This window comes from Pelmatolapia mariae, linkage group LG16_19 (genome assembly GCF_036321145.2).
Source record: "Pelmatolapia mariae isolate MD_Pm_ZW linkage group LG16_19, Pm_UMD_F_2, whole genome shotgun sequence".
NCBI lineage: Eukaryota > Metazoa > Chordata > Actinopteri > Cichliformes > Cichlidae > Pelmatolapia > Pelmatolapia mariae.
In genome coordinates this window covers 18,883,502-18,911,343 of record NC_086241.1, presented here as the reverse complement: position 1 = coordinate 18,911,343, position 27,842 = coordinate 18,883,502, and the positions used below count along the sequence as shown (strand labels likewise).

Sequence of the window (27,842 nt, the reverse complement as noted above, 5' to 3'; positions counted from 1 at the left end):
CTGCGGCGTACAGCCACTCCTGTCCTATTCTGCTGACCATCGGGAGATTATTGCTGTGGGAATGATCATTACCCAGAGTCAACAAGAGAGTCAAAACAAAACAGGAACACAACAGGAACAAGAAGAACACAGCACATCTGGGTATTAGCAATAGTATTCACGCTGGCGAGCGTGGGAAGTCCTGAAAGTTTTGGAGCACAGAGTCAAATGTCATCTACAACTTGAAATGGACTGGAGATTATCATGGTGCTGCAAAGCTGCCAGGATCCTCACACTTTTGTGTTTGCTCTCAATGGTAAAAATAGAGAAAGAAGACGCTTTCTGCAGATGGTCCATGTTTGTGCTTTTTTAATAATACTATTATCTTAATGAGGTCATAGTTTGGTTTGTTATACACTGGAGTTACAAAGAAAATTAAAATAGACTAAAATTTGAATAGCCCACCAATGGTAAACAGTACAGTATTTTTAGGGGGACGTTCCTCCCCCAATGAAAGCTTGGTAAGAGGAGTTGAGAGGTCACTGATAGAATGCCTATACATACAGACACATACATACATACCACACAAACACACATTCGGTCAAGCACGCCAACGCACTCTCACGTATATACTGTACAGATACAGTCAAAACAATGGAGCGAGAGACAAGATGGATTTCCACTAAAGTCTTCACAAAGCACAAATTCTTCTTTCCTTTCTCTTGTTCCATACCACTTTCGCGACAAATTTGTTTTTTTGTTTTGTTTTTTTAATTTCAAAAAAGTAGACATATACTGTAGCATCTCCACGCTGACTTTTAGTTAGGTTTGATTCCTCTTTGATGTCAAAGTCATCTTTACAGTCAGATAATCAAAAAACCCCAAAAACAAACAAACAAACAAAAACAAACAAAAAAAAAAAACCCACATGAACAGTTTTGCGAAACTGTGTGACCACAACAATCCCATACATTCTGAAGTTCATGAGTCAAAATTAAATGTTCTTGTGGCAAAAGTACTCCAATGCGGCCCTGTCACAGTCTCCGCCGGAATAGTTCACACAGGACATTACCAGGTGACTGGTTATCTCCACTCTGCTCATTTTCTGGGTACGCTATCTCGTTCATATTTTACCTCCTTTACTCGAGTCCATCAGTTTAATGAATACTCTCCGGAGTCCGATATCATTACTCCTTCCTTGTGTATTGTCCAAGAACATTCTAGATACAAGGTTTCTGTTGGATTAGAACATTCCAGGGCCCGGACTGAAGCCCATGTCCATGTCACGAGGCCTCATCTGACCCCCCATCATCATTGTCTGCTGCGGGGGGCCACCCATGCCCTGCAGTGACATCATCATGTTAGGTGAGCCTCCAGGGCCTGGGTGGGCCATTTGTCTCCCCTGGATCATCCCTCCTGGGCCCCCAGGGGACATCATCCGGTGCTGAGGGCCCATCATGCCTTGGCCCATGAATCCCGGTGGCCGCATTGAATTGTGGCCAGGGTTGCCCATTGGCATGTCTTGAGGGCCCATTCCCCCAGGACCAGGTCCCCCTGATATCCCCCCCATCCCCTGCATTGGCATCCCCATCCTTGGTGGGCCGTCGCCCATCATGCTCTGCATGGGAAAGCCAGAAGGGTGTGGCGGTTTCCCCCCGGGGTTGTCTCCTCCACCTCGAGGGTAGTAAGACAGAGTCTGACTAGGCTTCTCTGAAGGGATTATCCTGGACAGGTCAAACTCAGGAATACCAGAAGCTCCCGGCCGCATTACCTCATGAAGGTCTGCGTCACTGAATCCACCTTGCATGTTATTGAACTCTGGCCCACCAGGGGTATTGGGTTTGCACATACCCCCATCAGCCCCTCCCCCATGAGACATATTCCCCATCCGTCCTCCCATAGGTCCTCCCTCTCCCTGGAAACCCATAGGATGGCCAGGGAAGCCTTGGGGACCGGGACCATTGTGCGGAGAGAAAGGGCCTTGGTGGGAAGGTGACTGAGTTAGGGGGTATCCCTGGCCCCGGTGAGGGTAACCCATGCGTCCCTGTGGCATCATTTGAGGGTTGGCCATACCAGGGTCTTGAGGATTTGGTGGTATCATCATACCATGAGGCATCATGCCTGGGCCCATATTTGGGGCATTGGGAGAGGGCATCTGTGGGGGCATGCCATGTGAGAGAGGCTGGGATCCCATTGGATTCATACCTAGAGGGCTGAGGGCAGGCATAGGTCCAGCATTTCCAGGTCCCATCATACGTGGATTGCCTTGGTGATTCATTGCCATACCTATAAGTCAAAAAGAAATTATTATATAGAGAGTATAGCGACTGGTAAAGCAGCTCAAGTTCAGAGAACTGAAATTAAATATTATACAGAAGACAGTTCACGTCTTACCATTATTGTTCCCTGACGGCAGGTTAGGGGAGCGAGCTGGCGGTGAGTCATCATCAGAGCTGGCAACAGTCTTTATGGCATCGTGGTAAAGTGGGGTGGAGCTGGGCATTGCAAACTTGGACATGCGTGACATCATGATGGAGAGCGGGTTCTGGGATAGTGTTGGTTCAGGAGGTATAGTGTAAGGGCTACCAGACGGGACATTGCCTGGGAGAGACATGGAGCCAGATGGAGCCCCTGATGAAGGAGGGGCTGAGGGAGGGCCGTTACCACCTAGACGACAACATATGAAGAAAAAAAGGACATGACAAAGAAATGATAAAATACAACAGTCGATTTTTTTTCTTCCTCTGGATTGTTTTACATTAAACTACCACAAGTGACATTCCTTGCAATTTGTGTGCAAATTCAGACTTAGTAAGATAATGTGGCTACTACATTATGTGGCCAGAAGAGGGAGCCACTGGACCATAACCCACCCAACCCCACCCCACAGATGTGTTAATCTGAAAGATCTGATGAACATGGAAGATAAACACATCAGATCCATATCATTTTCAGTTTTTAGGTTGATTCTATTTCAACAGGTTGAGCCAAATATCTGACATGTGATCACTGAGACAATAACTATAACTAAAATTCAACCCCATATCATTTAAAAAAAAATCCCAATATTAACTGAATACAACTTCTCTTTTTTCATCATTTTTATTTAGGAATTTTCTTTTTGCAAGAAAAGGGTACAGATAACAACAGAAAAGGAAAAAAATGCATACCTTGCTCCATACTTGGCATCATATTTGGTGAGGTGATACTGAGCGGAGGTTTGCCACCCTGAGGGGGCACTCCAGGACTCTGCATGGGTGGTTTTGGTGAGGAAGCCCATCCTGGAGATGGGTTAGGAAGAGAAGGAGATCTCATATGAACAGGAGAAGCACCTGCTGATCCCATCATGGAGTGAGGAGACTTCATTGGTGCTGAAGTTGGAGGTGCTGGGGGGGCAGCAGGGCCTGTGGAACCGGTGAGCATGCCAGCCAGTTGGGACGGTGTTTGAGGGGACTTAAGATTAGCCGAGGGAGAGCCCATCATGGGGGACTGCACTTGCCTCAGAGGAGGAGACTTAAGTGGATTAACACTGGGAGAGTTCCCGCCTCCTGCTTGGACATTCAGATCTGCTGGCTTGCGGCCCCTCTGGCCTTGTGCAGGACCCCCAGCAGAGGGAATATGATTAATACGGCCATTGCCTCCAGTTGGTGTAGATCTGTGCTCTGGACCAAATGCTTGGTCTGCATGTGGACCCCTCATTCCTCCAGCACCCCCAGGGAAGGATCTCCCAGGCCCCATAGGAAAGTCTCCTGGCTGCGTCTGCTCAGGGAATGACCGACCCTGCATGGGCCTGCCTTGTGGACCCATATTCTCCATTGGCCCTCCACCCCCTCTCATTCTCATCATCTCATCAGGGCTCATATTCATGGGGGGATCTCGTAGTTTTGAAGGATGCATATGAGGTCCTGGCCCAGGGCCAGGACCCATGCCGAACTCAGGTCCCATTTCCCGGCCCCCTATTCCTGGCAGTCTAGAGGATGGACTCATGGGACCATCACTGGGCATTCTGGGAAACATACCCATGCCATTACCTGGTTCCATTCCACTTCTTTGGTGTCCCATCATCCTCTGCATGTCCATCATCATCCCAGGAGGAAGACCCTTCTCTCCACCCATTCCTTGGTGAAACATTGCCTCTTGGACTGACTGAGGGTTTGGGAAACGCTCACCACGAGCTCCTGGACCAGCAAACATTGCCCCAGGTCCTCCAGGGAAACGCGCTTCTCCCATACGGGGAGGCAACTCATCAGGCCATCCCATTCCAGGCCTCGGGGGGCCCTCCATCTCGGGATTCATCATGCCAGAGAAGCCAGGCATCCTCTGCATATGTGGGGGCATACCCCTGGGGCCAGGACCCATGCTCATGCGCTCTGGATAGTGATCCGGTGGCCCACCTGGTCCTCCCCACATCTCTCCTGGGCCCATCTGATAAGGAGGCGGGGGCCCTCGCATCATGCCACGTGGACCATGGGGGTGCATCATCATATCAGGACCAAGTGGTCGGTGTTGCATTTCTTGTTTCTTCCTCTTCTCTTCGTAAAATTCCTGCTGTAGCTTCAGCCACGCCACCTGTTCTGGGGTCATCTGCTCTCCATCTCCACATCCACCTGGGCCTCCCATGTGTGGACCCATTTCATCAGGTGGAAATGGGGGCATGTCCCTGGGACCATGGGGTGGGCCAAAAGGTGGACCTTGTGGACGAGGTCCTACTGGTCCACCTGGTGGGCCTAAACTCTGAGACTGCGCTATCATAGCCTGTAAGGGGCCCTGCTCAGACCTCCGGGGTGGCGCATCAGGGCCCCCATCATGGGGTCCACTATGGGATTGTTGAGCTCCGGCTGGTGGGGCATCACGGTCATCAGGGAAAAGCATGCGCTGAATATCTCGCAAGGTCTGCAGAGAGCGCTGCCGATGTTCTATCTGTTCTTGTGACAGACCTTCTGTGTTCACCTCCATGTTCAACAGCTCCTGGGTTAGCTGCTGGTGTTGCTGCTGCTGTTGGGGCGTCAGACCTGTTCCACCAGTTCCTCCACCCTGTCCACTTTCACCCGATGTTGGGGGATTGAGGCCAGCCTCTGGTTGGGTTACAGGGACCTGGTCAACTGGGGCTGTAGTGTTACTGGGGCTGCTGCTGGGAATATTTTTGGATTCCATGCCTGTAGAGGATGAGCCTTCCTGTGGAAGAACACCAGATTGGCTCCCTTGATTTGAAGGCTGTGGTGGGGCTGGCTCTGACGTGCCAGGTAAGGACGGGTTGGATCCAGGCTGGTGGCTCTGATCTTGGGTGTGGGACGGAGGCTGCTGGGGAGGATTGGAGTCGTTTGCTGCATTGTTCTTTAACACAGAGAAAGAGAAACAGGATTGAGATGTAGCAGTGTCAACATAATCATGTTCATATATATATAAAATTTCATATATGCCATGTATATATGTTAGTATTTATTTACTATGAAATGAGTATTTACCAAGAGGAGGTGAGCTATGTCCCTGTTGTTGGAGATGTTTGTAATGTGGAAGACAATGATGTTTTCTATACGGCCACTAATAACCTCTTCAGCTGCCCTGAGGACAAGGAGGCAGACGGTTAGATATCAGTCATCAGACACAATAGTGAGTGTGAGTGTGTGAGACAGTGTGCAACATGAATGAGTCCTAGATGCGACCATGAAGGTAATGCCAAGGTCAGCAGACTAAGAAAAGTATTACACGTGCACACCTTCTACTGGGCATCCACATATTTGATCTCCAACTCCCAAAAGAGAGTGGTAATCTAAGTCAAGCATGTACTCCCACTGAAAAACACACGTGCTTGTGCAGATACACACAAAAAATTTAGGCTATAATTGAAAAAGCTGGGTGAAGGACAGGCGAGGAAGCCGAGTACCTTAGTCCCACATATACAAACGGCTTTAACAGTCACTGATGACAGAAGCACAAAGATACACTCAATGAAAATATCACTGTTAGCAATTCTATTTTAACTGTGCTGCTGCAGATGTAGGTTTTTATTATGTAAAAGAAAAAACAATGCAATGAAATGATGGTTTACTTTCTATAAACTTATTATATTTAAAACTTGGCTAAACCAACTGTGAACACCAACAATTAAACAGGAATATTCTATTTCTAAGCCAAAATATATGATAAATATGAAGTAATAGAAAAGCTAACTTCTGGCTTCCTTACTTGTTAGCTATCCCTGTGCTGAAGACATAAACAAATTTTGAGCCTTGTTTCTGGCCACTAGCAGGCTCTGTTGTGGAGACTTGGCCTCCCAGTGTATTGTGGGAGGGCGTTGAGGAGCGACTGAGTCCGGCATTGGAGGTAGAATGTGTGACAGAGTCCTGGGGATTCACATCGCTGGAGTTTGAGTCTGCAGGGAGACAACAGGGTACACCCACGACTTTAAGCACAGATTTATGGGAAATGTAGTTCTACTGAAAACCGCTGTCAAGTCAAGTCGATTAATGGAGGGAATATTATATATGCTTGAATGCACATGTTAACACACTTACTGAAGAATCCTCTGTTATCTTCGTCACTTTCTCCCCCAGAGTACCAGTCAGCTCCACTGTACGGCGCCCTCCTCTCCGTAACACATATCCTCTTCGCCCTGCTACTATCTGTACACACACACGCACACACAAAGCCATCAGTGGCCTTAGGTTTATCAGTGTGACTGGCAATGAGGGACTGCAAAGTACATCTTTCAAGATGTCCAATTTGTATTCTCTTGGCAGAGTGTGTAGTATTAGCAAACAACACAGCAGATGATTTGATAATACTGTACTGGCTATGGTGATTCTTACCTGTTTCCTCACTGGTAGGCGTACCACTCTCTGGTTGTTCGGATGACTCCGCAGAGTTGTTCATGCTCCTTTTGGATTTCACCTTGGAGCTTGGGCCGGAGCTTAGGCCCTGGCCGTTTTTAAGCCCCACTCCACCTGCAACATTTTGAGCCCCTTTGGTCTTGGGGTCACAGGGTGAGGGCTGTGATTGGCTGCCCGTACTCCCTGGTTTGCCCTGATTGGGCATTTTAGAGTCACTCTGGGCGGCAGTGGAGGGAGACACGACAGGAGGTGATCGTACCATGGCCTCCGTCTTAGGTTTAGGGCTGAAAAACAATGAATAGATAAAGATACATTTACACCATGAACTAAAACAGCTACTTTTCCTTGAAAACTGTGAAAAACATCTGATATTTTGGATACAACAAAAGGCCAGGGGCATTTTAGCAGGCTTATCTAATAATCATTTTCTGGAATCGAGAATGAACCAGGTAAATCACAGATAAAGACAGCTTGCCATCCATGAAGTCTTTAATCCCACGACACCTAGTTATAACATGTGCCTTTTCCCCTCCAATATGGTACCCAAGAGGGGTGGCAGAGAGAAAATGTGAACTTTCTTGTGTTCTTTTTGTCCTTCACCCCCCCCAACCCAAACTTGCAACTGCTAAACACAGCATCAGTTTGACAACCAACAGTTGGCATAGATGTCTGTGAACGCAAGATTAAGTTACTGGTATGGGGAATTCAGTGCACACAGATCTCGCCTGCAAAGAGACAGGGCACCTACAAATGACTGCTAACCGGCTCTGAGAGCAGTTCAGTTCAGGCAAGCAGGAAACAGCCAACTGGCAGAGGACCTCCATACCACACCCTAATATCTTTCTTTCTTCCTCATATATACACACACACATATATGCACATGTACACACATTTGTACAAGTAGCATAAAACAAACGCCAACATGTCCAAAAGGTTCAGCCACAGCTCTGCACACTGTATGTATGTAGAGACAGACACACAGCCAGCAGAACAAGAAGGCAAAGCCATAAGTTTGGCAGTCCATGCAGTCATTTCCAGAGGCTCCAGAACCATGAGTCAGCAGGGAAAACTTCCAAGCCCAGTGTACTCCCTGACCCTGGAAGAGCTCTGGATCACGCATCAAAACCTTAAACTAATAATTCATAAAAAAAAGATTTTACATTAGCATTACACCTGACCAACACCTAATTTCCACACCATACAAGTAAAGCAAATTGTTCAGGTTTGTACCACCTTCTTGACTTTGCCAACATGCAACTCTTATAGATTTATCAGGTATCGTGTAGACATACTTGCTTACAAGCCTCACTGCACAATACCGCTACAATTAAAGACATCAAGAGAGTAAGTTCAACTCAGTAAAGAGAAATGAAAATACCAGATTAGTAATAACCTTAAAAAGCATAAGGATAACATGTTAGCTTTATTTTATTTATTGTTTTTATTTTATTTTACTTTTTTTTCTTTTTCTTTTTTTTTAATTTTAGATGTGCAAGTGAGATGACTTTATAAACGGCCGAGCCTTCCTCTTTAAGAAGAAAGCCCTGTAGGTAACGTGTGTGCCTCAGGGTCCTTGCAGGGACTGAGTGACTCCGTCTGTCGAGTGTGTAGGAAGAAGTAACATTACAATCATTAAGCCACAGCCACTGGTGAAGTGCAAGCAGACAGAGGTAATTAAGTTAAAGTAATCAGCCAAAAGTGTCTAGATAGGGCCTAGTTTCTGTGTTAACAGCTATCCAAACGCATTCTCTGCCTGCTGCTACAGAAAAGTAAATGATGTCCATGCAAAAAGATTACTTAAGAGTAATTTCTAACTATGGCTAGATTTTCTAGCCAAACTAGAGAAGAGACACCATTTTAAACTAGGTCTTCCTGCCAGGTTTAGGAGCTGGAATAGAAAAAGAAATGACTGTCCTGTCTCCCTGTGCTCCCGTTTTTCTCTTCACTTTGCCTTCATTCCCCCAAATAGTCGTGGCAGACAGTTGCGCCTCCTGTAGCCTGGTTCTACCAAAGGTTTCTTCCTGTTCAAAAGGAGTTTTTCTTTCCCACTGTCACAACATGCTTGCTCATACCGGATCATCTAATTGTTGGAGTTTTCTGAGTACTGTAGGGTCTTTAAATAAACCAGAAGTGAACTGAAATTGAATTGAACTCTGCCCACATGCGTCAGTTAGCAAAAGAGCTGCCCCATTCTTGATGGCTATAAGGGTTTAAACGACAGGCTGATTGTAAGCAGCGTAAACAGATTTGACAGCACGAATATGTTTATTTCTTAGATTCAAATACTAGAACGACAGCTCTCTAGAAAGTACAGTACATATGAGCAAAAAGGCCGCCTTAATGTGGCCTCGGTCTTGCTGATTTTTAAAGTTAATATTTCTTATTTCAACTAAATCTAAGCTGGAAAAACGGGCAGAGCTTTTCAATTTGCCCCTTGTTCTTAACTGTTGTTTAAAGACCCTGGCTTTTTTTCCTTCTTCTTCTTCTTTTTTTCCCCAATTACGTAAAAAAAGATTTGTCATGGACAGATGTTTCCCCAGTAAAGTTTGATTACATGTTATTGAAGCTAAATAACAAGCTTAAGTGGTTTAGTCATCATTAATAGTCCACCAAATTGTCTAGGAAGGTTGGCTTAACCAAAAAAAAAAAAAAGTAGCAGTTTTTCAAACAACGCTTTAAACAGTTTTATTTCCATGTACTTCTAAAGATTTTCATGCAGTTAAAAATCCTTTGCTGTCCATCATAAACAGTCTGGATTAAACATTATTTTAATCCATAGCTTTAATATATAGCCAGTATAACCTAGATTTCAGTTACACACATACCCACAAAATAGCTGATCATTATTAGAAAGAAAGTATCACAGGTTATCCTAGGTTGTACCACAGGTTGATACCACAGGTTGTCACATTGTATGAATCCACTTACCTTTGTGTGTTGGTGGACGGGGAGTTCTTTAGCCTATTGGAGTTCATTGATGGAGCTCCCAAGACTACAGAACAGGGTGGAGTGATGAGCTGGTGAGGACTGCCTGTGTGTGTGAGCGGCGCTTTTGCACGCACGTTCCTGGAGCCAGGAACAGGATTCCCAATGTTCGACAGGTTTCCCCGACCGTCCTTGGCCTCTTCTCTCTCTTTCTTTCCTCGTTCCCTCTTGCTGAAATGTGTCGCTGCTGTACCTGCCGCCGCTGGCCTCTCCTCTTGGACCTCCAACATTCTCTCTACGTCCTTGTCTGTGTGGGTGTGCGTGTATGTGTGTGTGTGTGTAAGTGTATGTGTGTGTGTGGGAAAAGTGTGGAAAAAAATAACAATAGTCCAGAAGGCTTCTCTTGTTCTTGTTCAGTGTGTATTTATGAAATTCCCCCAAGGGGGCTTTCAACGGCCCTTGGGCACACTGTTGAGAGAAAAGGAGAAAAAGGACCGTTAACAAAACTGGAAAAGGCAGACGCCATCTCAAGAGAGTTCAAAGCGACACTCTACCCAAAGTCTTCTTATTATCAATCTTCCTGTCTATGAGTGAAAGATGGAAAAGTTGTTTTTCCCACCTCTTTTAAAGTTGCTTTGGGCAAAACAGGGCTTAAAAAAGTAATTTTGACATTATTCAGTAAGAAAAACGTAGCTCAAATTCATTACCTGACCACTTACACAGACTTCAGTCATTGTTAATTGTAACCTCAGCATGTTTGTTTTTCCCCGAGTGTCTGAAATGTCTGCTTATAGTGCATTTTTTTTTCGCCCTCAACACACTCAGTGCTTCACACACAGACTTTATGTGGGCAGGTCGCCCAGGTATGTTAAGACCCGCCCAAATACATTTAGAGACTGGCTTTAGCTTTATTCCATATCCATCTGAGAGAATGATGCCATCCGCAACGAATGGACAATACCCTTTGTTTTTATTTTTAAAATTCAGACACCGCTAACCCGCTTGCCAGCAGATCAACAGCCTGGTTTCTACTACGACAGCTTTCAACATCATCCAGCTGCTTTCCAAGATCATCGCATCCTGCAAATGGACAAATTACATGCGCTGTCTTATACTTAATTTATGGTAGAGACGTGTGTCTGTTTGCATAGGTATTTGCCTGCAGAGAGGCTCTCTGTAGGCAACCAACTCCAAAAAAGAAAAGTCCTCCAAAAAAAAAACCCAAAAGCACATAGCTCGACGTGGATGAGTGTATGCATAACTTGAACCCTGACGGCTTGAAGAGTGGCCCACAAACAGGAGCAGCATGAGAAGCTGCAGTGGATGCTTTTCTTTATTTTGAACACTTGGTTTCACTTCAGCAATTTGTAAGTTATAAACCTGCTTTTGTCCACAAGTGATGGACCAACAATAGCACAAGCAAGTAAAAGTAGCCCACAGATCAGTTGTTTGTGGCGCCGCCCCTAGTGACAGTAAACAGCTACAACATGTATACAGCCATCCACAAAGCTGTCTGCAATACCACCGCAGAAGCGCCTTGGAGCCCTTAGACTGCAGCTGGTAATGATAATCTTCTTCAACTCTATAGATCTGCTGTGTCCTCAAGGTCTACCGACTGGGGGAGAACCAGTTCATGTGTTTGTATCGAGTGCTTCAGAGCAGACAAAGACTACCACATCCAGCTGCAGTCCAAAATGGTGAAGGATAAGAGACTCATTAAAGAGACAGCAGATTATAATGCTCCGGTAATAATCACCAAGTACTTCTCAATTGTATTTGCAGGAAAAAGTTACAAAATAAATAATCTAATAATTTGTTTAAGAAATTGTGCATACACTGTCTTTGGAAGCTCATGGGTGTTCCTACAAACACCCCTCGCAAATACAATCTAAATCTGTTGTGAACTTTGGAAGTACGTACATAATTTCAATCCTCATTGTTCAACATGTGATAGTTAAAACAACTGACCAACTTAAACAGCTGACAGAACAAAGACTGTAAAAAACAGCAGACACAAAACATCAGTCTTTCCTTCCACTAACTCTATAATTTGATTCATCAATATGCAAGATCAATCATCTCAAGGTGTTTGATAATATAAATGATCCACTATAAGCTGATATGGAGTCTGGTTCAATATTAACTGATAAAAACTAAGTCACAACCCAAACGCTGCCACCACTGCTTAGTTTGTCCACCAGAGAGCACCAATATTTATCTGGAAGAAAGAAATCTGTTGATTTACATATAATGATTTTACAATAAAAAAAAAAAAAACAAAGAACAAAAAAACACCAGTTAGGTTAGTCATTGATACTTTCTTTATCTTTGGCACATGTGGTAGAGCTGTCGAGCTGGTACTGTGACTCATACCAATCACTGTCTTTTGTGTGTGTTGGTGAGTGAGAGCGAGAACTGCACGAGAATCCTGTTCAAGAGAGCAGCCCAGTCAGTGAGATTACATTGTCATCCTGAAAATATTTAGGAGCTCTTCCAAAACACTCAGCATTGTAACTGGCTCCAGAGTCCCCCTGGGGAGAGGGAGGTGGAATGGTGTTTGGGGGTTGTGTCGCCCCCTTTTCTACTTGTATGGGGGGATGGTGGCAGCACTGGGAAGCAGACAAATACACCGACTCCTGCTACAGCAGCAACACTCATCTCTCACTGGTCACAGAAGAAGAAGAAGTGATTTACAGCAGTCAGGAGCACAGATTACTGCACACAGGCAGACGCTGGCTTCTCAACAGAAACAGAGGCGGCTTGTAGAACCAAATTAAACTGACTAGATTAACCTTTAAATGTAAAAAAAATACTGTAGTGGAGACACTTTAGAGAAATGCTAGGCTCATTATTAAAAATGTAACAAAAGGCAACTTCTTTTACGCATTTTATATTGAAGCATGTGTAATTCTGCAGCTGTGATATACAGCATGAAACAGAAACAAGAGCTTCTGTTAACGCGACAGTCCCCATATAAAAGTTCAGTTAAACTTTGTGTCTGAATAATTACACACTACCAGCTGAACAGGCACTCAGAGAACAAGTTCTGCTGTTAACGTCTTGTTTCTAAAACTGGAGCTTGTGCTAGAGCGGAGTCTAACGATGACACTATATCAGATGCTATTGGCTACTGTGTACCAGCCACAAAAACTTTAATGCTCAGGGTTCCCCTTCACTTTAACAATATAAACTGAATTTAGCATCTGTCTCCAAGAGAAATCTGTAATTGGATGAACCTTCCTGCTCCTAAAAAGTTTAAATGTACAGTACAAAACCTAATGAGATATTAATAAAGGCTACTTCTAAAGTGGCATCTGATTGTGATTGTTGGTGTTTTTAAACAGGTAAAATGTTTAGGACACCAGTGACAACTAGGACTTTTAGAGGGTGTACCATTTTATTTGTACATTAAAAAAAAGCGATGAACGTCAGAAAAAAAAAGCTGACTGACATTTAAAAACACTATTTACTTTGCACAAACTGGGCATGATTGCCAGCTAGGGAAAGTTAGGCTCCTCTATTCCCTCTTCACAAGGTGCTGAGGGATGTATACTAAACTCTTTTCAACCATCCACAAGCACTTTGCTTAAAGCTCGGCGAACCCTTTAGGATAAGGTGTCCAGCGCAAGTTAAAAATGTTCGGACCTGGTGGGATCAGGCAGTACTTGGCCTTGGCTGACTCCTTCACTATGGAGCAATACTAAAGGAGGAGAGCCTCGAGAGAAGAGCTAGAAAAAATAAAATAAAATAAAATCACTTAAAACATATATATTTCGTTTGCCTTAGTAGATATAGTTTATAATATATCAAAGAACCAGTCTTCTACTTCATTCAACTCCAACTTGCATGCAAGGCCTGGAGGGGCTTCATCTAAATCTAAACCCCAATCACAAGCATATGCGTGTGATGCAAGTTTGTGCGCGTACATGGAAGCAAACAGCAGGAACTGTCAATCATCTGTTCTCTCCAATCGCACGCTAACAAGACACTAATTGGAAAGCTTGCTGACATGATTGTCATAAGGAATACACGGACACACACACCAAACACACACACACACACACACACATCAGGTGTGTACGTTCCAGCATGTCTCACACACACACACACACACACACATATAAACAAGAAAGCATCATAGAGGTAATCACAGAGAATTCTCTTCCTCCACCTCCAGTAAAGATGCTGAACTGTATATCACGGCAAACACGAGGAAATGCAGTTCATGCAAGTTAATGGGAAAACAGCATAATGACGCTCCAAAAATGAGCTTTTTGCCTGTGATATAAATATGAAGTTCCCCATAAAAAAGGGGGCAGAAAATAGTTCAATTCAATTAGATTTGGGCTTTCCGATGCGGGTGGCACTGGAAGACTATTTTATTTTCGTGCTTATGTAACAGTCATCGTATGCTGCCTGCTTAGAGAGTAGACCCTTCCAATCTACGTCACCCAAATTCCTCTGAAGGGGAGTGGGAGGCTTTATAGCAATGCAGTATCTACTGGTATACTCTGCTGGTAAGGTGTGGGATCAGCGAGAAGAAAGGAACCCTGACCTTGCTGTCAACGTAGTCCACTGGCTGAAAATTTTAAACACAACAAAGATTTATTTAAAAAAAGAAAAAAAAAACAGCACACACACACACACACACACACACACACATGTGTAAACACACTCACGCCATCTCTCTTCCCTCATCTCAGCCCTGCTGGTGGCTGTAAAAGGGCCTGCTGATGTTTCAGCCTTATTTATGCAAATCCCATTTTGCAGTTCAGTCACAATGGAGTATTGCTCCCTCTTTCTCACTCTAGCTTCCCTACCCGCTCTCCGTCTGTTCACCCTCCATCTCAAGAATTGCTTTTGCCCATTATTTGTTTAGGGGAAATATCAAAAAGCATTATTTCCACCTCTTCTCACAGTTTTCTGTAAGAATATACAAAACACATGGTCATCAGCAACCAACTGTACAATTTGAAAAAGCAGCAGCCAACTCGGTGCAGGAAAAACAAAACAAAAAAACAACGCTCTACATCTCATCACAAGAGCTTATACACACACTTCAATTTAGTGAAATGGTCACATGAATAAAAGCTTATATGCAACAAAATGATTTTTTTTAATCTGACAGAGTGGTCAAATAAGGATGTGCCTTATGCCAAAATATGCCGCAAGTTTTCTAATGAAAACGCATTTTAAACCTTCCAAATGTTCAAACTATGTTTGATTTCTTTCCTTGCAAGTCCCTATGGACCCCAAAGTGCTTTACACTACATTCAGTCAGTCATCCACCCATTCACACACTGGTGATGGCAAGCTACATTGTAGCCACAGCTGCCCTGGCGAGGCTGCTGGACACTGGTGCCACCGGTCCCTCTGACCACCACCAGTAGGCAACGGGTGAAGTGTCTTGCCCAAGGACACAGCGACCGAGACTGTCAGAACCAGGGCTCGAACCGGCAACCTTCCGATTACGAGACGAAATGCCAACTCTTGAGCCACGATCACCCCTTCGTCAAAGTAAGCCAAAGATGGTGATTACAGGATAGCGGCACTGAATTTCTGTACTTTTACAAAAATCAGTCAGTCCTTTAACTTTGTCAGTGTAACTGTGTGTAATGGGAACAAAGTATAACACAGTGGTGTCTGTGTCAGATACTGCTACTGTGTGTTTAACAACATGGGCTTGAAATGTTAGACTGGACTATAAAATTTATGATGGCTGCTCTCACTGACTATATTACTTTTTTGTTTTAGTTTTTTTTTTTTATGGTTTGCCAATCTACATGCACTGTACTATACCTTAAATTGCATCTTAGCTTCTTGAAGGACAGGTAAATCTTCTATATCCGTTTGCTCTATTTGTGATTTGAATTGAGTTTTTATAAGGTTCTAAGCATGAGTATGTAGTGAGTAGTAAGACAGCAGGGCTACAAAGTTAGAATAGTGGCTGTAATGTCACTTAAACAGAAATACTGAGTTACAGCAAGCAAAACTTGCCAATCTGTTGAACTCAAGGACAATGAATTTTATTATTTATACATTAAACTTGTCATTTGCAATTCTACTTCATTATGAAGCTGCCACCGCTAAAATACTAGCATTTTAGTTTATGTAAAGTTTAATGCAAATCTAAAATGATGACGATGATGTTGATATGCAGCTTTAGCTCAGGTAATAAACTGCACAACCTGCACAAGGAAACATTACAGCTACTTTCAGCTACTACCTTCACATACCTGTCTTGAAGAAGTGAGACAAAAAAAAACAAAAAAAAAAAAACAGGCTCACAGAAAATATGAAAGTAAGATAAAGATATCTGTTGGACATTAACAATACCACAGTGTAGGAAACACCTGCATGCTCACCTGTTCAGGTGACTTCCTGAAAGGACTCTGCCAGCATGCCACACCCTGCGTTGCGCTCATTATTTACACTTGGCGAACACAGAATGCAAAGAATCCCGAATGTCACTAAAGATAGAGCTGTGACGCCACTAGACTAACATTTGACATTATGCATGCACTATGAGAGGATCAAGGACGCACGCACAAGTATGACCAGGCTTCCTTTTCTACTGAAATCAAGTTGTTACAAGAAACTTAAAGTCTTCTGTATTTTCCAAATTGTTGACTGCTCCCAGAGTCCAATATTTACACACCTCCATCTTTCTCCTTTTTTTTCTCAGCTCCCTCCATTACTTCCAATATTAGCTTTCCTATTGGTCCTGCACAACAGCCTTCCCAATTCAACCCATCCTCAACACGTTCTCCTCTGGTCTGCAGACCGGGCCCACCATCCCCTGGGAGGCGACATGTGTGCAATGTCACACTGTGTCATATCATATCGCGGTGACAGAAGCCTCACCGTATCCATCACAGTGATGGAAGTGGCAACAAAAACAGGAGGATGGGAAAGGGGTGTGATACGGTAGTCATTACACGAGCCGTTGTCTTCACAGAGAGTGCTGGTGGGTGTCTGTCTCCCAGTCGTGTGCAAGTAGGCACACACACACACACACACACGCTGACTCACTAGTGGCACATCTGCTGGCGTAGCCTGGGAATGGTGCCATGTGTAGTGGCCAGCTCCGGCAGCAGGACTGGCACTCAGCACTCTGGCCTGCTCTGATCTCCGTCTCACACACTTCACCCCGCACTTCCATCTCTTTCCATCTGCCCTCTGTCTCTGCATCCCTGGCTAAGTGACTGTGCCTTGCTCACACACTCACACAAAACACACACACACCTTTGTGCTCAATACGAGACAAAGAAAACGGGATAACTGGCAACAACGTGTCTGTACTTCTATGACAGGAAGTGCAAATTAAGGGGGTTGCAAGTATCAAAACTTGACAGTAAGATTTTTAAAAGGTATCAAGGTGAAAAAAATCCGACAATATTTCACACTTATCAAATAAAGCACATCTTGGACTTTATAGATGAAACATCAAAGACTGCGCAACTTTTGGATCCCAGATAAGACTTGGAACAATAAAGCACACTGAAAACATTTATACAAGAATAAAAGTGGTTGTAAAACCCTTCAATGTCCATTTGGATCAAAGTCAACCAATCAGGTCAAACTGTAGCTGAGATTTCTACTGGTTATAAAGTATATTCTGTTAGCTGGAGAAAGCAGAAAGACAACCAGAGCTGGAAGTGAGCTTGTGAACATCGATGCCTGTGGGTTCAGTTCTTAACACTTATACCTAGAAGCTGGTCACTCTTCTATTAATTCTACTTCATGGCTAGCACATCTTAGCATAGTAAGCCATACTAACTCATGACATACCATAATATGAGAGACCTTATTCTGGACCTAAGGAGTTTAATTCTGGGTTGGATGTCTGAATGATTACGTTCACCAATCTGTCCATTTTTTAAGAAGGCCGTAGCCTTGCAGTCAACCCATGCAGTCACAAGGACGACATGCAAACTCCACAATTAAAATGTACATGTATCCCAGTAGATTTGCTTTCAGCTGTGACATCAAAATACATTGTGTCACACTGCAGAGTACAAAGTGATTGAGGCAAAAGAAAACTCCAGCAAAGAAAAGAGGGAGGAAAAAAAATTAAACTGCCTCTCTTTAAGTCTGCTTGTTAGCTGATGGTGCATCATCCTGCCAATTAACTGCTGGTGGTCTCTCTTTGGGTCTGTTCAGGTCAACTGCATTTCAGATCTAGTCCAATTATCTTAAGGTCCATTTAAGACTGCGTATGAATTTTTTCAGATCCCCTCTGGATCCCTTTAGGATCAAAATTTTAAACCCATGAAGACCTCCAGTAGAACTGCTAATTAAGGCAAGAGCACTCCTGGAATCAGCAGTCACTGCAGTAAACAGTAAGGCACATACGCATTTTTCCCCTCTAAATAATGATTTCTCTCATTTCTATCTCAGATATTAATCAACACAGGAACAGCACTCAGTTAAGAGAAACTCTGCTGCCCTCTGTGCAGACCCCTTCTTTCCTCCCTTCCCCTGCTCTCTGGTCCGTGACTCCCCTTCCTTCATCCGCACAGTCGCTCCCACACTCGGGCCACATTCCAACCTTGCTCATGCTGGGAGGACGTCTCCCTGTGACTACAAGCATTGTGGGAAATCCCAACGGCCAGGCCTTTCAGCAGCCATGTAGACCACTGAGGTAAAGAGGAAAAGAAATTTTTTCGTTCCTCACCGGTCAACAAGCTTTTCTTGCAAGCAACTTGTTATTAGTAAAAACGTTTCATTAATCAAACTGCATCAAATTTTTTAAAGGAAATTAAGCAGGAGAGATGACAACACACTATGCAAAACCTCAAGATGTGCTTACCCAAAATATTTTCCATACATTCTTTTCTGTATTTTACAAACCACAGCGCCCACAAGAAACAGGCTTTGCAACCTTTCAAACTACGTAACAAAGCTCAGGCATCTTTACTGACCTGGTATTTCCTAAAGAGACACACTACACACAAGCACACGCACGCGTACACACACAAAGAGTATATAATAGATGTTCTATCTTCGTTCTTTTATCGTACAACAAAATTAGCACTCTGGAGAGAATATGAGACAGATTGTGTCCCTGAATTACCCCAGTTTACACTGGTGTGTCATACCCATGGAATTTTAAACACACTGGCTAAGACCTGCCTAATTAAATATACAGTCACAGAGCAATATACACGCACATAACTATACTGGTGCACAGACAAATACCAACATGAGGCAGTACTTAGCTGTCCTAATAATGTCGGAGATCCACTGAGAACTCTGCTTCAAGTTTATGGCATGTGCTGTTCCCATGAGTCAGAGCATGCTCGTGTGCATTTCTGTCTGAGCTTCCTTTAGGTCCCTGCATATAACCATGGAATCGCAGCAATAAGTGATATGCCCCTGGTGAACTAACTTAAAATGAAATCTTCACATTAATGGTGATGCTTCTTAATCCTGATATCAGATGCATGCTGAGCATCCTGCCTGGTTTCTTTTTATGCAATTTATTCACCAATAACTATTTAAGGCGATGTTTTTTAACTGCCAACATAACTCAAGAAAATACATTTTCAGAATGAAGCTTGGAGTTGTTTTGTTCCTCACATTCATGATCTAAAACTGATTAAGAAACAACACATTCAAGTCCTTTGCTCACAACCACAAGCAGGTGGCTCGAATTACTCGACAGCGGGTTTAAAAAAAAAAAAAATCAAATACAGATGCACTAAAAGAAGTGCATCTTCACTGAAGGGCCCTAATACATGTCAAATCAGCATCTGTATTGGGAGGTCTCTTGAGATTCCCATCTGAAGCGATGAGCTTATAATACAATAAAACCAGTGTGTGTAATTTGTGCCACGTCCAAGACACATGACATTTGTAATTACAGGCAGCAACGTGTGAAAAATCCTCTTTGTCTGCCTCCTATAACAAAGCGGTTACAGTTGCGGTCTAAATATAAAAATAAAAGATTACCTTTAAGTTAGCTGATTTAGATAATTAAGGCGTTAACATCTGATTTTCTCTGCTTGGAAACTACTGTTTATATGCAACAAAACAAAAGCTAATTTTTGCTACTGGTTATAAATGATCTGATTACAATATAAACAGTGGTGACTCTAAATTGAGATTACTCCATTGTGAATAGTCCATGAATCATCTATCTAAAGATCTTGGTGCATTCTAGTTAAAATCAAAGTCTGACTCTTAGTGGGTTAAGAAGGTATGATATGCATCTTCTTGTGCCCAATTACGGCCCAATCTAGGTGACACGGGATGAAAATAGGCAGTTGATTTTTCTCACATAACACATGCATTTAAAAAAAATAAATAAAAAATAAAACTAGCATGTTGACATTTTTCTGGGTGTTTCGTGGCACTTCTGTCTTTCCTGTGTGGTTTATCAATATCAGTACAGAGCGCTGTGCCAGCTGTTGAGTTTTCTCTAAAGTTCAGCTGTGAACAACTGCAGGCATGGCAAAGAAGATGAAGAATGATTGTACCACTTTAGTTTAGGTGGAACTGTGAAATGACCACTAGTCAACCAGTATCATACCGCTTCAACTGCCAATGTGTGTTTGGATTCTTTTCACAGAAAGCATAAAGTATCAGGAAAGACTGCAAGCATGATTGACTGGGTAGCACCATGTAGTCTGCCATGTTCCTCAGTCACGAAAAGGCAGGATTTCATAACTCTATATTCATCTAAACTGACACAGTGACCATTGTGTGGTCTGAACCCTTGTTTATATGCATCACTGTTACCCTCACCCTAAGTGGTGGTACGCGGTACCTACTCAGCTCGACTCATTTTCTACTACAACTGTGTATCACCTAAATGTGCGTGGGGTTGTTTTAGCAACACAGCCGAATGTCCTGTGATGTCCTTTGTATGCGACACAAACAATACAACAATGAAGGACGTCGAGGCGATAGCATACCCGCTCAGTCTATCGCTTTTACTCGGGGCCGTGATTTTTGTGCTGTTACGTTCCTCGATGCTGGATTTCAAAAATGACAGTTGGCCAATCGGTGGCACACAGTCTGCTGACATTACATTTTCCGATCAACTCAGCTCACTTGGAACCCCAGCCAAGCAAGTACTAAAAGAGTACATGGTACCAGGTGCTATCCCTAACAGAAAACCCGAAAAAAACGAGTCAATTCGATTCAAATGCAGCCGTGTAAGTACTAGCAGAAGAGGGCTATTTCTTGCACCTCTTAATTTCTGTAACCTAACGTACACACAGCCAGGTTATACACAAGTGTACAGCCGTGACAGCCCTTACTGACATTTCAATTATATAAATAAAGGAGCTCAGAGATTCCCAGATTATACAAAGGAAGATTCTCGAGTAGCTTGAAAAGATAAGACTTCCTGGAGGGGAAAACTGTGATTTATTTGCTTGATTCTTCTGGATTCTTCTCCTCTTATACCTGCGCTAATGCAGAGGGCTTTATTCTGAGCGATGACAAGTCAAGAGCTTTTCAAATGCAGTGACCATAAGACTCAAGTCCAGTATAAACCACAATTTTTCCATCTTCTTAACCAAATGAGGCTGGTAGGGGGGCTGGAGCCTCTCCCAGCTGTCATATGGCGAGAAGCAGGTTACACCCTGGACAAATCGCCAGTTAATCACAAGGCTAACAAAGAGAGAGAAACAGACAAACATTTTCACTAATCTTCACTCAAACAGCCAATTTAGAGTCACCAGTTAACCTTACGTGTGTGTTTGGACTTTGGAAGGAAGCTGGAGAGCCCAGGTAAAGCCTACACAAGCACAGGGACAACATGCAAACTCCAAACCGCCCCAGATACCCGGTGGGTTTGAACCCAGGACCTTCCTGCTATGAAGCAGCACAGCTAACCCCTGCACAACTCTGTGATTTTTCACTATAAATTATCTATTAACGTTAATGTTAGAAAACAGTCAAAACTAAGCATTAATGGAAAAAGCATCACTTCTTCAACTGAGAAGCTTACACTTTGGTAGAGTTGGTATTTTTGCTTAAAAATGGACTTAAATTAATGTTTGCTTTACATCAATATATCAACTTAGTTGCAAAACAATTTCCTGGCAAGCATTATGTAGATTAATCACTTCAGCCATATAAACAACATTTAACTCTATGAAGCTTTGTTTATTTCTCACAAACTAATTTAAAACAGTGCATTTTTCTACAAAGCGCTGAAACTATCACTTATCAGAAGCTCAACTAAAGAGAATAAAGGGCTGGAGCACCAGAATCTTCCTCATATTTACAGTGATCGCTTAGTCAAAGAATACTTACCGATGAAGAGTTACCACAACAGATGAATGAACTGAGATTTCAAATTAAAACTGAGCTCCCTGAATTGTGTTAAAATTTAAACAAACAATGTTGGGCATCTTATCGGATCACCAAAGATAAAGAAATGAAACAATAAAAAACTCCCAGTTAGTCAACTTTTACACCGAGCCTGACTGCTGTGGCTCGATGCCATCACCATACAATGCTTTCTTCTTATGGCCACCTTGTTATTCATTAAAGCCATTTTTCACTAATGAAAACGCTGGACGTTATCCAGGTCATCAGAAAGGGATGCTGTCCAAAGTTGAACTTTCACAGATGTGGCACACAACAGGTTGTAGTCAGAGTCAAACGTTTCTCACTTCTTGAAATACTTTAAGTGTTTTTGATGAGAACGCCGCCTGAATAAAACATGCAGGAAGCAGGACACAGGATGACCACCTGCTAGCTGTGAATTTACCACACCGTTATCTCACAATCAAGACATCACTCTGACTTTGTACTGGGCCAGCTGGCAGATTACAGACTAAGTAATGTCGGCCCCACTGTGAGTAAGTGTGTGAAATCAGTCCTGGTCATATGGTAAGCTAGGCTAACCCCAAAAAAAAAGTGTCAGCCTTGTAGCAGGAAAGGCCCTCTGCTTGGTGGCTCACAGTTGAGGTAAATGCAGTTCACAGAGCTCCCCCCCCACCCCCCTCCCACAACCACCACCACCCAGGTTCCACCTGAAAGCAGCTCTGTTTGTGAGCGCCCTTTCCCTCGTTGTAGAAGAAGCAGCCTGTCTGTGCCATAACTGTCAATCACAGCGAAAAAAAACATGAAAGCAGATTGATTGGTACGTTCTGACTCAGCCAGACACATCCCCGAGGATCTTGTATGGGCAACAATCCCACCACACATCCACACGAGTCCGTGACCTCCTACACTAAAACGATATGAAAACGCAGCTATTAGAGAAACACATTTATACATTCAGCTGCAGCTGGTAGGAAAGCGGAAAAGACTTATTACTACAGGCTCCATGTTGTGAATTTACATATTTAAGCCTTATCCGTACCCTTATATTTTATTATTATAATAATTAATCTTAATATTTCTGATGATGGACCTATTGTGATCAACACAGAGGACGCACACAACCGATGCGCTTGCTTTTGTACAACAGTTTGTAGCAGATTGAGAATTTAGAGATTTTGCAGATTTGAAGTGTGTAATTTTATCCACTGAAAGCACTGATGTCCATGTTTCTACAACAGGATAAAAGTTTTGTATTGTTTTAATACCATCACGTTATTATCCATCCATCAATTCTATCTGTGTATCTTCACTCTGTTATTGGCTCCCATTTGTCTTCCATTTTATCCCATTTCACCTCCTATTGTTACTGGTTCTAACTGGCTTCTGCCATGTAACCCAATTTGCAGCAGGAAGATCATCATTTTCCACTTTCTCTCTCTAAATGCCAATTCCGCTACCTAAACTTCATCACCGATTTCATCAACTGGCTCAATCCGATACAAGCGAATGTTTTTTTTCCCCCAAATAGCACCTTCTGAACCCACTGATTGCGACTAATTGTTGATTTTAATTACACTGACTCTCGTAGAAAAACTGTGTTCACAATTTCATGCCGAGGATGAGAAACAGTGTTGCTAGAGATTAAAAAAAGTTGCTGTAGGCATAGATACCTATCAAATGCATTAAGTCCATATTTATATCTACTGAAAGAGAGAGAGAGAAAATATATCAACTGTCCATTATAATTGCCAGAGGGGGGAACGGGCAATATCAGCAGCAAAATACAAATCAATAGCCAAAGAAGTCAAAAGTTTCTTTTAACCTTCATCCGCTAACACCTACACTCAGAAACTTCCTGAAACGGCAAGCTTATTTTAGTGGTTTTGAGCAATCCTCTACAATCTGAGGAGTTAAAAATTGCTTTCTACATCTGTTGAACTAAATAAAAATATCTTCTATGAGTTCATAATTTTATAATTTTTGCCTATTATACCATCATTTTTCTACCGTTCTGGTGGGAACAATGAATATGACTGCGCACCACAGTACTTGACAATCCTGTTTTATAGGAGTTTGGTGATTTTGAAGTGTTTCAATTCCCTTTAAGGGCCACACTGCAGTATATCAAGTACTTAGATTACAGGTCTCTTGCATTGTAGTAATAATTTAACACTGCTCGACTTAAAAAAAAAAAAGATACACAAAATCTTACAATGGTAAGTTAAGGGCAGAATAATGTTAGTAAGTTAAACATCAAACTTTATTTCCTCTTCTCCTTGTGGACATCCTACAACCGTGAGAGCCATTGAAGGAATTAACTGAATTTCTTAATGAACTGATCTTTCATTAGTGCAAATACTTCCAATTAAAAAAAAAGGTCCTACAGAGATGAAATAAACCTTTAAAGCAGTAGAAAAACAGACTTAGTCTGGTATAGTCTAATCCACTATACGACAAGGGAGGGGACACCCCCTCCCCCTTTACCCGCCACCCGTTACACAGTCAAAGAGACAAACTACCTCTCCAACACATCCCTCCACGTCATACACAACAAGGCTTGCGAGTTTTAATTAGAAAACCCACGAAGCAAACAAATGCACAAAAACATGAGAGGCCAATACTCAGAGGCAAAAATAAATCCTTTGCCGCTTTACATCAATATCCATTTCCCCGCGTCCTTCACCTCGCTGTGGTTTTTGGTTAACACACTTCAGATTAGATAGCAGATAAATAAACAGTGCGCACAGCGTTCTCAGGAAGAGCGCCCTGACCGTGTTGTGTCCTCAACATGTGCAGATCAGAGAGCAAGACCAAACACTGCGCTGATAGTCCAAAGCACTGCGGCGGTGAGGTCCTTTTCCTCAAGCCGCTACCCCCTGAGCGTCAACAGCAGTCGAACGGGCTGCCTGCTCCGCAATTCAAGGCTCCGTCATCAGAAAGCAGGCACCTCCAAAGATAAATGTCAAGAGATAGTGACCGGCGTTGCAAAGTGCCCGCGCCTGACTTGTTATGGTTACATCACAGCAGCGTTAAGCTATCAGTTTATGGCACCAGTGAGTTTTTGACAGCAATTATAGCGTGGAAAAAGCATTAGAGCTGAAAAACATGCGCCTCATGCTTCTAGCTCTTCTTATTCCAACATATAATGAACACAAAGGCCTTACGGCTACAGATTGTCCAGAATCACCCCTTTGTTTTAGCTTTTTCAGCACCCACTGTATAACAGAGTCCATGTCATCTACCAGATAGTAAGCAGAAAAATGTAGATTTCAGACACTTTCAAGCATGTGTGATTTTCCATTATTTCTGACAAGCATCGGGCCACTATCTACATTTTAACACAATGAGGATGTTTTAAATACAGTTAGCCATATCGTAAACAGGGAGTGACTTCAGACACTGGCCTTATAATCCTGCCATTACTTGTTTTACTTACTCCTAAGCAATGAAAACAACGAGGAAGCCCATTTACAAGCATTCTGTCACCCTAGAGAGGACAAGGGGAGTGTGTGTGTATAAGAAACTGTGTGATAAAGTGTGTAATAAAAGAAGAGAGAGCCAGAGTTGAGTTGGGTTACCTCAGAAGCCCCCCTGCCCTTTCAGCAGGGCCTCATATGGAGAACCAGGCCTTCAGGTCCCCTGGGCACTGATGTCTGCTCTCCACTCGACTTCTCCCAGTCAGCCACAGAGGCTGTGCAGGAACCTGGCCACCTCACGACAACCTACAGCCACAAGTCATTCACACCTGGAACAGAGGGAAGGGACTTTGCTCAACGGGCAAAACACAAACAAGCAAACGGCAAGAAAAAGCACTCAGTAGCCGGTGTTGACAAGTCCAACATGTAGCAAACACATAAACAGTGCAAAGCTGAGGTCATTAGGGGCTACAGTGACAGTGTAGGCTCGCGTTTTTTAACCCAGACACGTATTTATTCTTCAGTTATCGACCTGTGTGCACATAAGGGATTAGGAGAGCGTCTGTGATACTCTTTTAAGAGCTTCTTCACTTCTGTACCAAAAATGCACAGTGGAAAGACAAAAATGCATTTATTTTTTATTTTTTTGTATATCCTTAACTACACAAAGTCGCAATGAAAAGAAGCAGTGATTCTACAAAAAACAAAAAGATGCATGTGAAACAGCTTCAAGACTATGCAATGATGCACATTAATGGCAGACAGCAGTGTTGCCTAGCAATTGAAGAGACCCAGCAAGGTCTGCAGTTCAGTTTCAGCAACTGGTATGTATGCTCCAAAACTGTCCTCAGACTCTGAACCTCCCCCTCCTCACTGCTAACTCAGAGGAACTAACAGCATCTGATCTGAGAAAGGACTGCTACAAAGTGCAAAAGCTGCAGACTTCTCTTGAGGAAAAAGAAAAACAAAAAACAACAAGGGGAAAACATTGCATTTAGCAACCTGACGAATGCTTTCAAAATGTTCAGTGAGGCAAAAGAAATCACTTGGTAAGGGAGAACAATATAAGACTTTATTCATCAGGAGTAAATTCCCAGGTGGTGACTGTGTTTTTACTCTGCTTTTATTTCCACACTGTCGGACCTGTGGATTTTTTATCCTCCCTGAAGTTAAACAAGATTAGTAAAATGTAAAAGAGTGATCACATTCTTTACCATGTCTAACTCTTTGTTTTCTTTTTCCAAAGGTAGCACAGCACAATGCCACAAGTTACCCACGAACGGGCCTACTCGAGGAAGTCGTCCTTAAAATATACACAAAGCTACACAAACCTAAAACTGCTAAATAAACGTAAAAGCACGCAGCAACTACAGGGATTAGACTCCCCCCTGAAATCTCAGCGCCTCACTGGACAACTCTTGGCGGACAAAGTAATTCCATGGCGCTTGAAACTCCAGGAACTTTTTTTTTCTTTTTCCTAAAAGAAGTTGTTCCTGTTTCGCCAGAGAACTGGGGGGGAAGGGAGGACTTCAGCACTCGCATTCATGGAGCCTCGGCCAGCGCAAACAAAGTCTTCCCCGAAGAGGGAGGCAGTGGACGGCGGCTGAGAGCGAGAACAACGACGTCGCCCACAAGCACACAAAAACCCACGCATATATTCATCCCACGGCTTCGTTTGTTAATGAAAGTACTCAGGCCCGCCTTGGACAAACGTTCATTTTCAAGTTCTGCCCGCTCCGTTAACAATGTAACAATTAAATCGCTCGGCAGATGATAGGGCTGGCCGACACAATCAGCAGACGAGGCCTATAATCTCGTTTCGGATTTATAAATCATATCAAACACGTTTAAGATGAAGAAAATACAATACCAACGGTGTGGAGCTCCCGAAGAATGCAGAACATGCATGCTGCATTGTATCCTTTTTTCATTTTCACGAAGCACGGGCGGTCCTCCAGTATAATGGGGTAAAAACCAATATTTCTCCGCGGGTTTTACACCATGCCGAAAACATCGTGAATAATCCGCTTTTGTTGCGCTGGAAAAATCGGCATTTACGGTTCAAAGGGTGCTCACTGTCTGCCAGGCCAGACGCTACGTGGGTTTTGCTAGCCAGCCTTCGGGGACAGAGGCAGAGAAGAACGGATACCAAGTGAGATGTCCCCGGGAGGAGGACCCGCGTGTGCCCGTTGCCAGGAGGCGAGCCGTGGTAGCGATACTTTCCAGCTAGATGTGAAAAGGGGAACACTCACCTGGAATGCTAGCTTAATTTCCCCTTTTTCCTGAGCGACGAATTTACACCGCACAATTATCAAATCACAACATTTTCACGGTAACATTACAAAATAGGAATATGTCTCCCCCCCCATTCGCCGGAGCTTTCCAGTGGTCCTACTCCATTACA

At 43.3% G+C, this 27,842-nt stretch overlaps 1 protein-coding gene across 3 annotated transcripts; it reads right to left on the bottom strand.

Annotated features, from left to right (window-relative positions):
• Positions 1–333: 333 nt before the first annotated feature.
• On the bottom strand, positions 334–27,842 carry bcl9 (BCL9 transcription coactivator). 3 transcript variants are annotated; one of them, XM_063498221.1, is made up of 10 exons: positions 27,691–27,842; positions 25,601–25,767; positions 9,738–10,202; positions 6,789–7,093; positions 6,495–6,602; positions 6,166–6,352; positions 5,445–5,541; positions 3,150–5,313; positions 2,374–2,646; positions 334–2,265 (listed from the first exon to the last, which is right to left on the bottom strand). In XM_063498221.1, exons 3-10 carry the CDS (start codon positions 10,022–10,024, stop codon positions 1,223–1,225), a joined length of 4,464 nt encoding a protein of 1,487 aa, XP_063354291.1. In that variant the 5' UTR covers positions 10,025–10,202; positions 25,601–25,767; positions 27,691–27,842; the 3' UTR covers positions 334–1,222. The 3 variants fall into 3 exon arrangements, with proteins under 3 accessions (XP_063354291.1, XP_063354290.1, XP_063354292.1); XM_063498220.1 differs by lacking the exon at positions 27,691–27,842 and adding an exon at positions 27,309–27,621; XM_063498222.1 differs by lacking the exon at positions 27,691–27,842 and adding an exon at positions 26,653–26,677.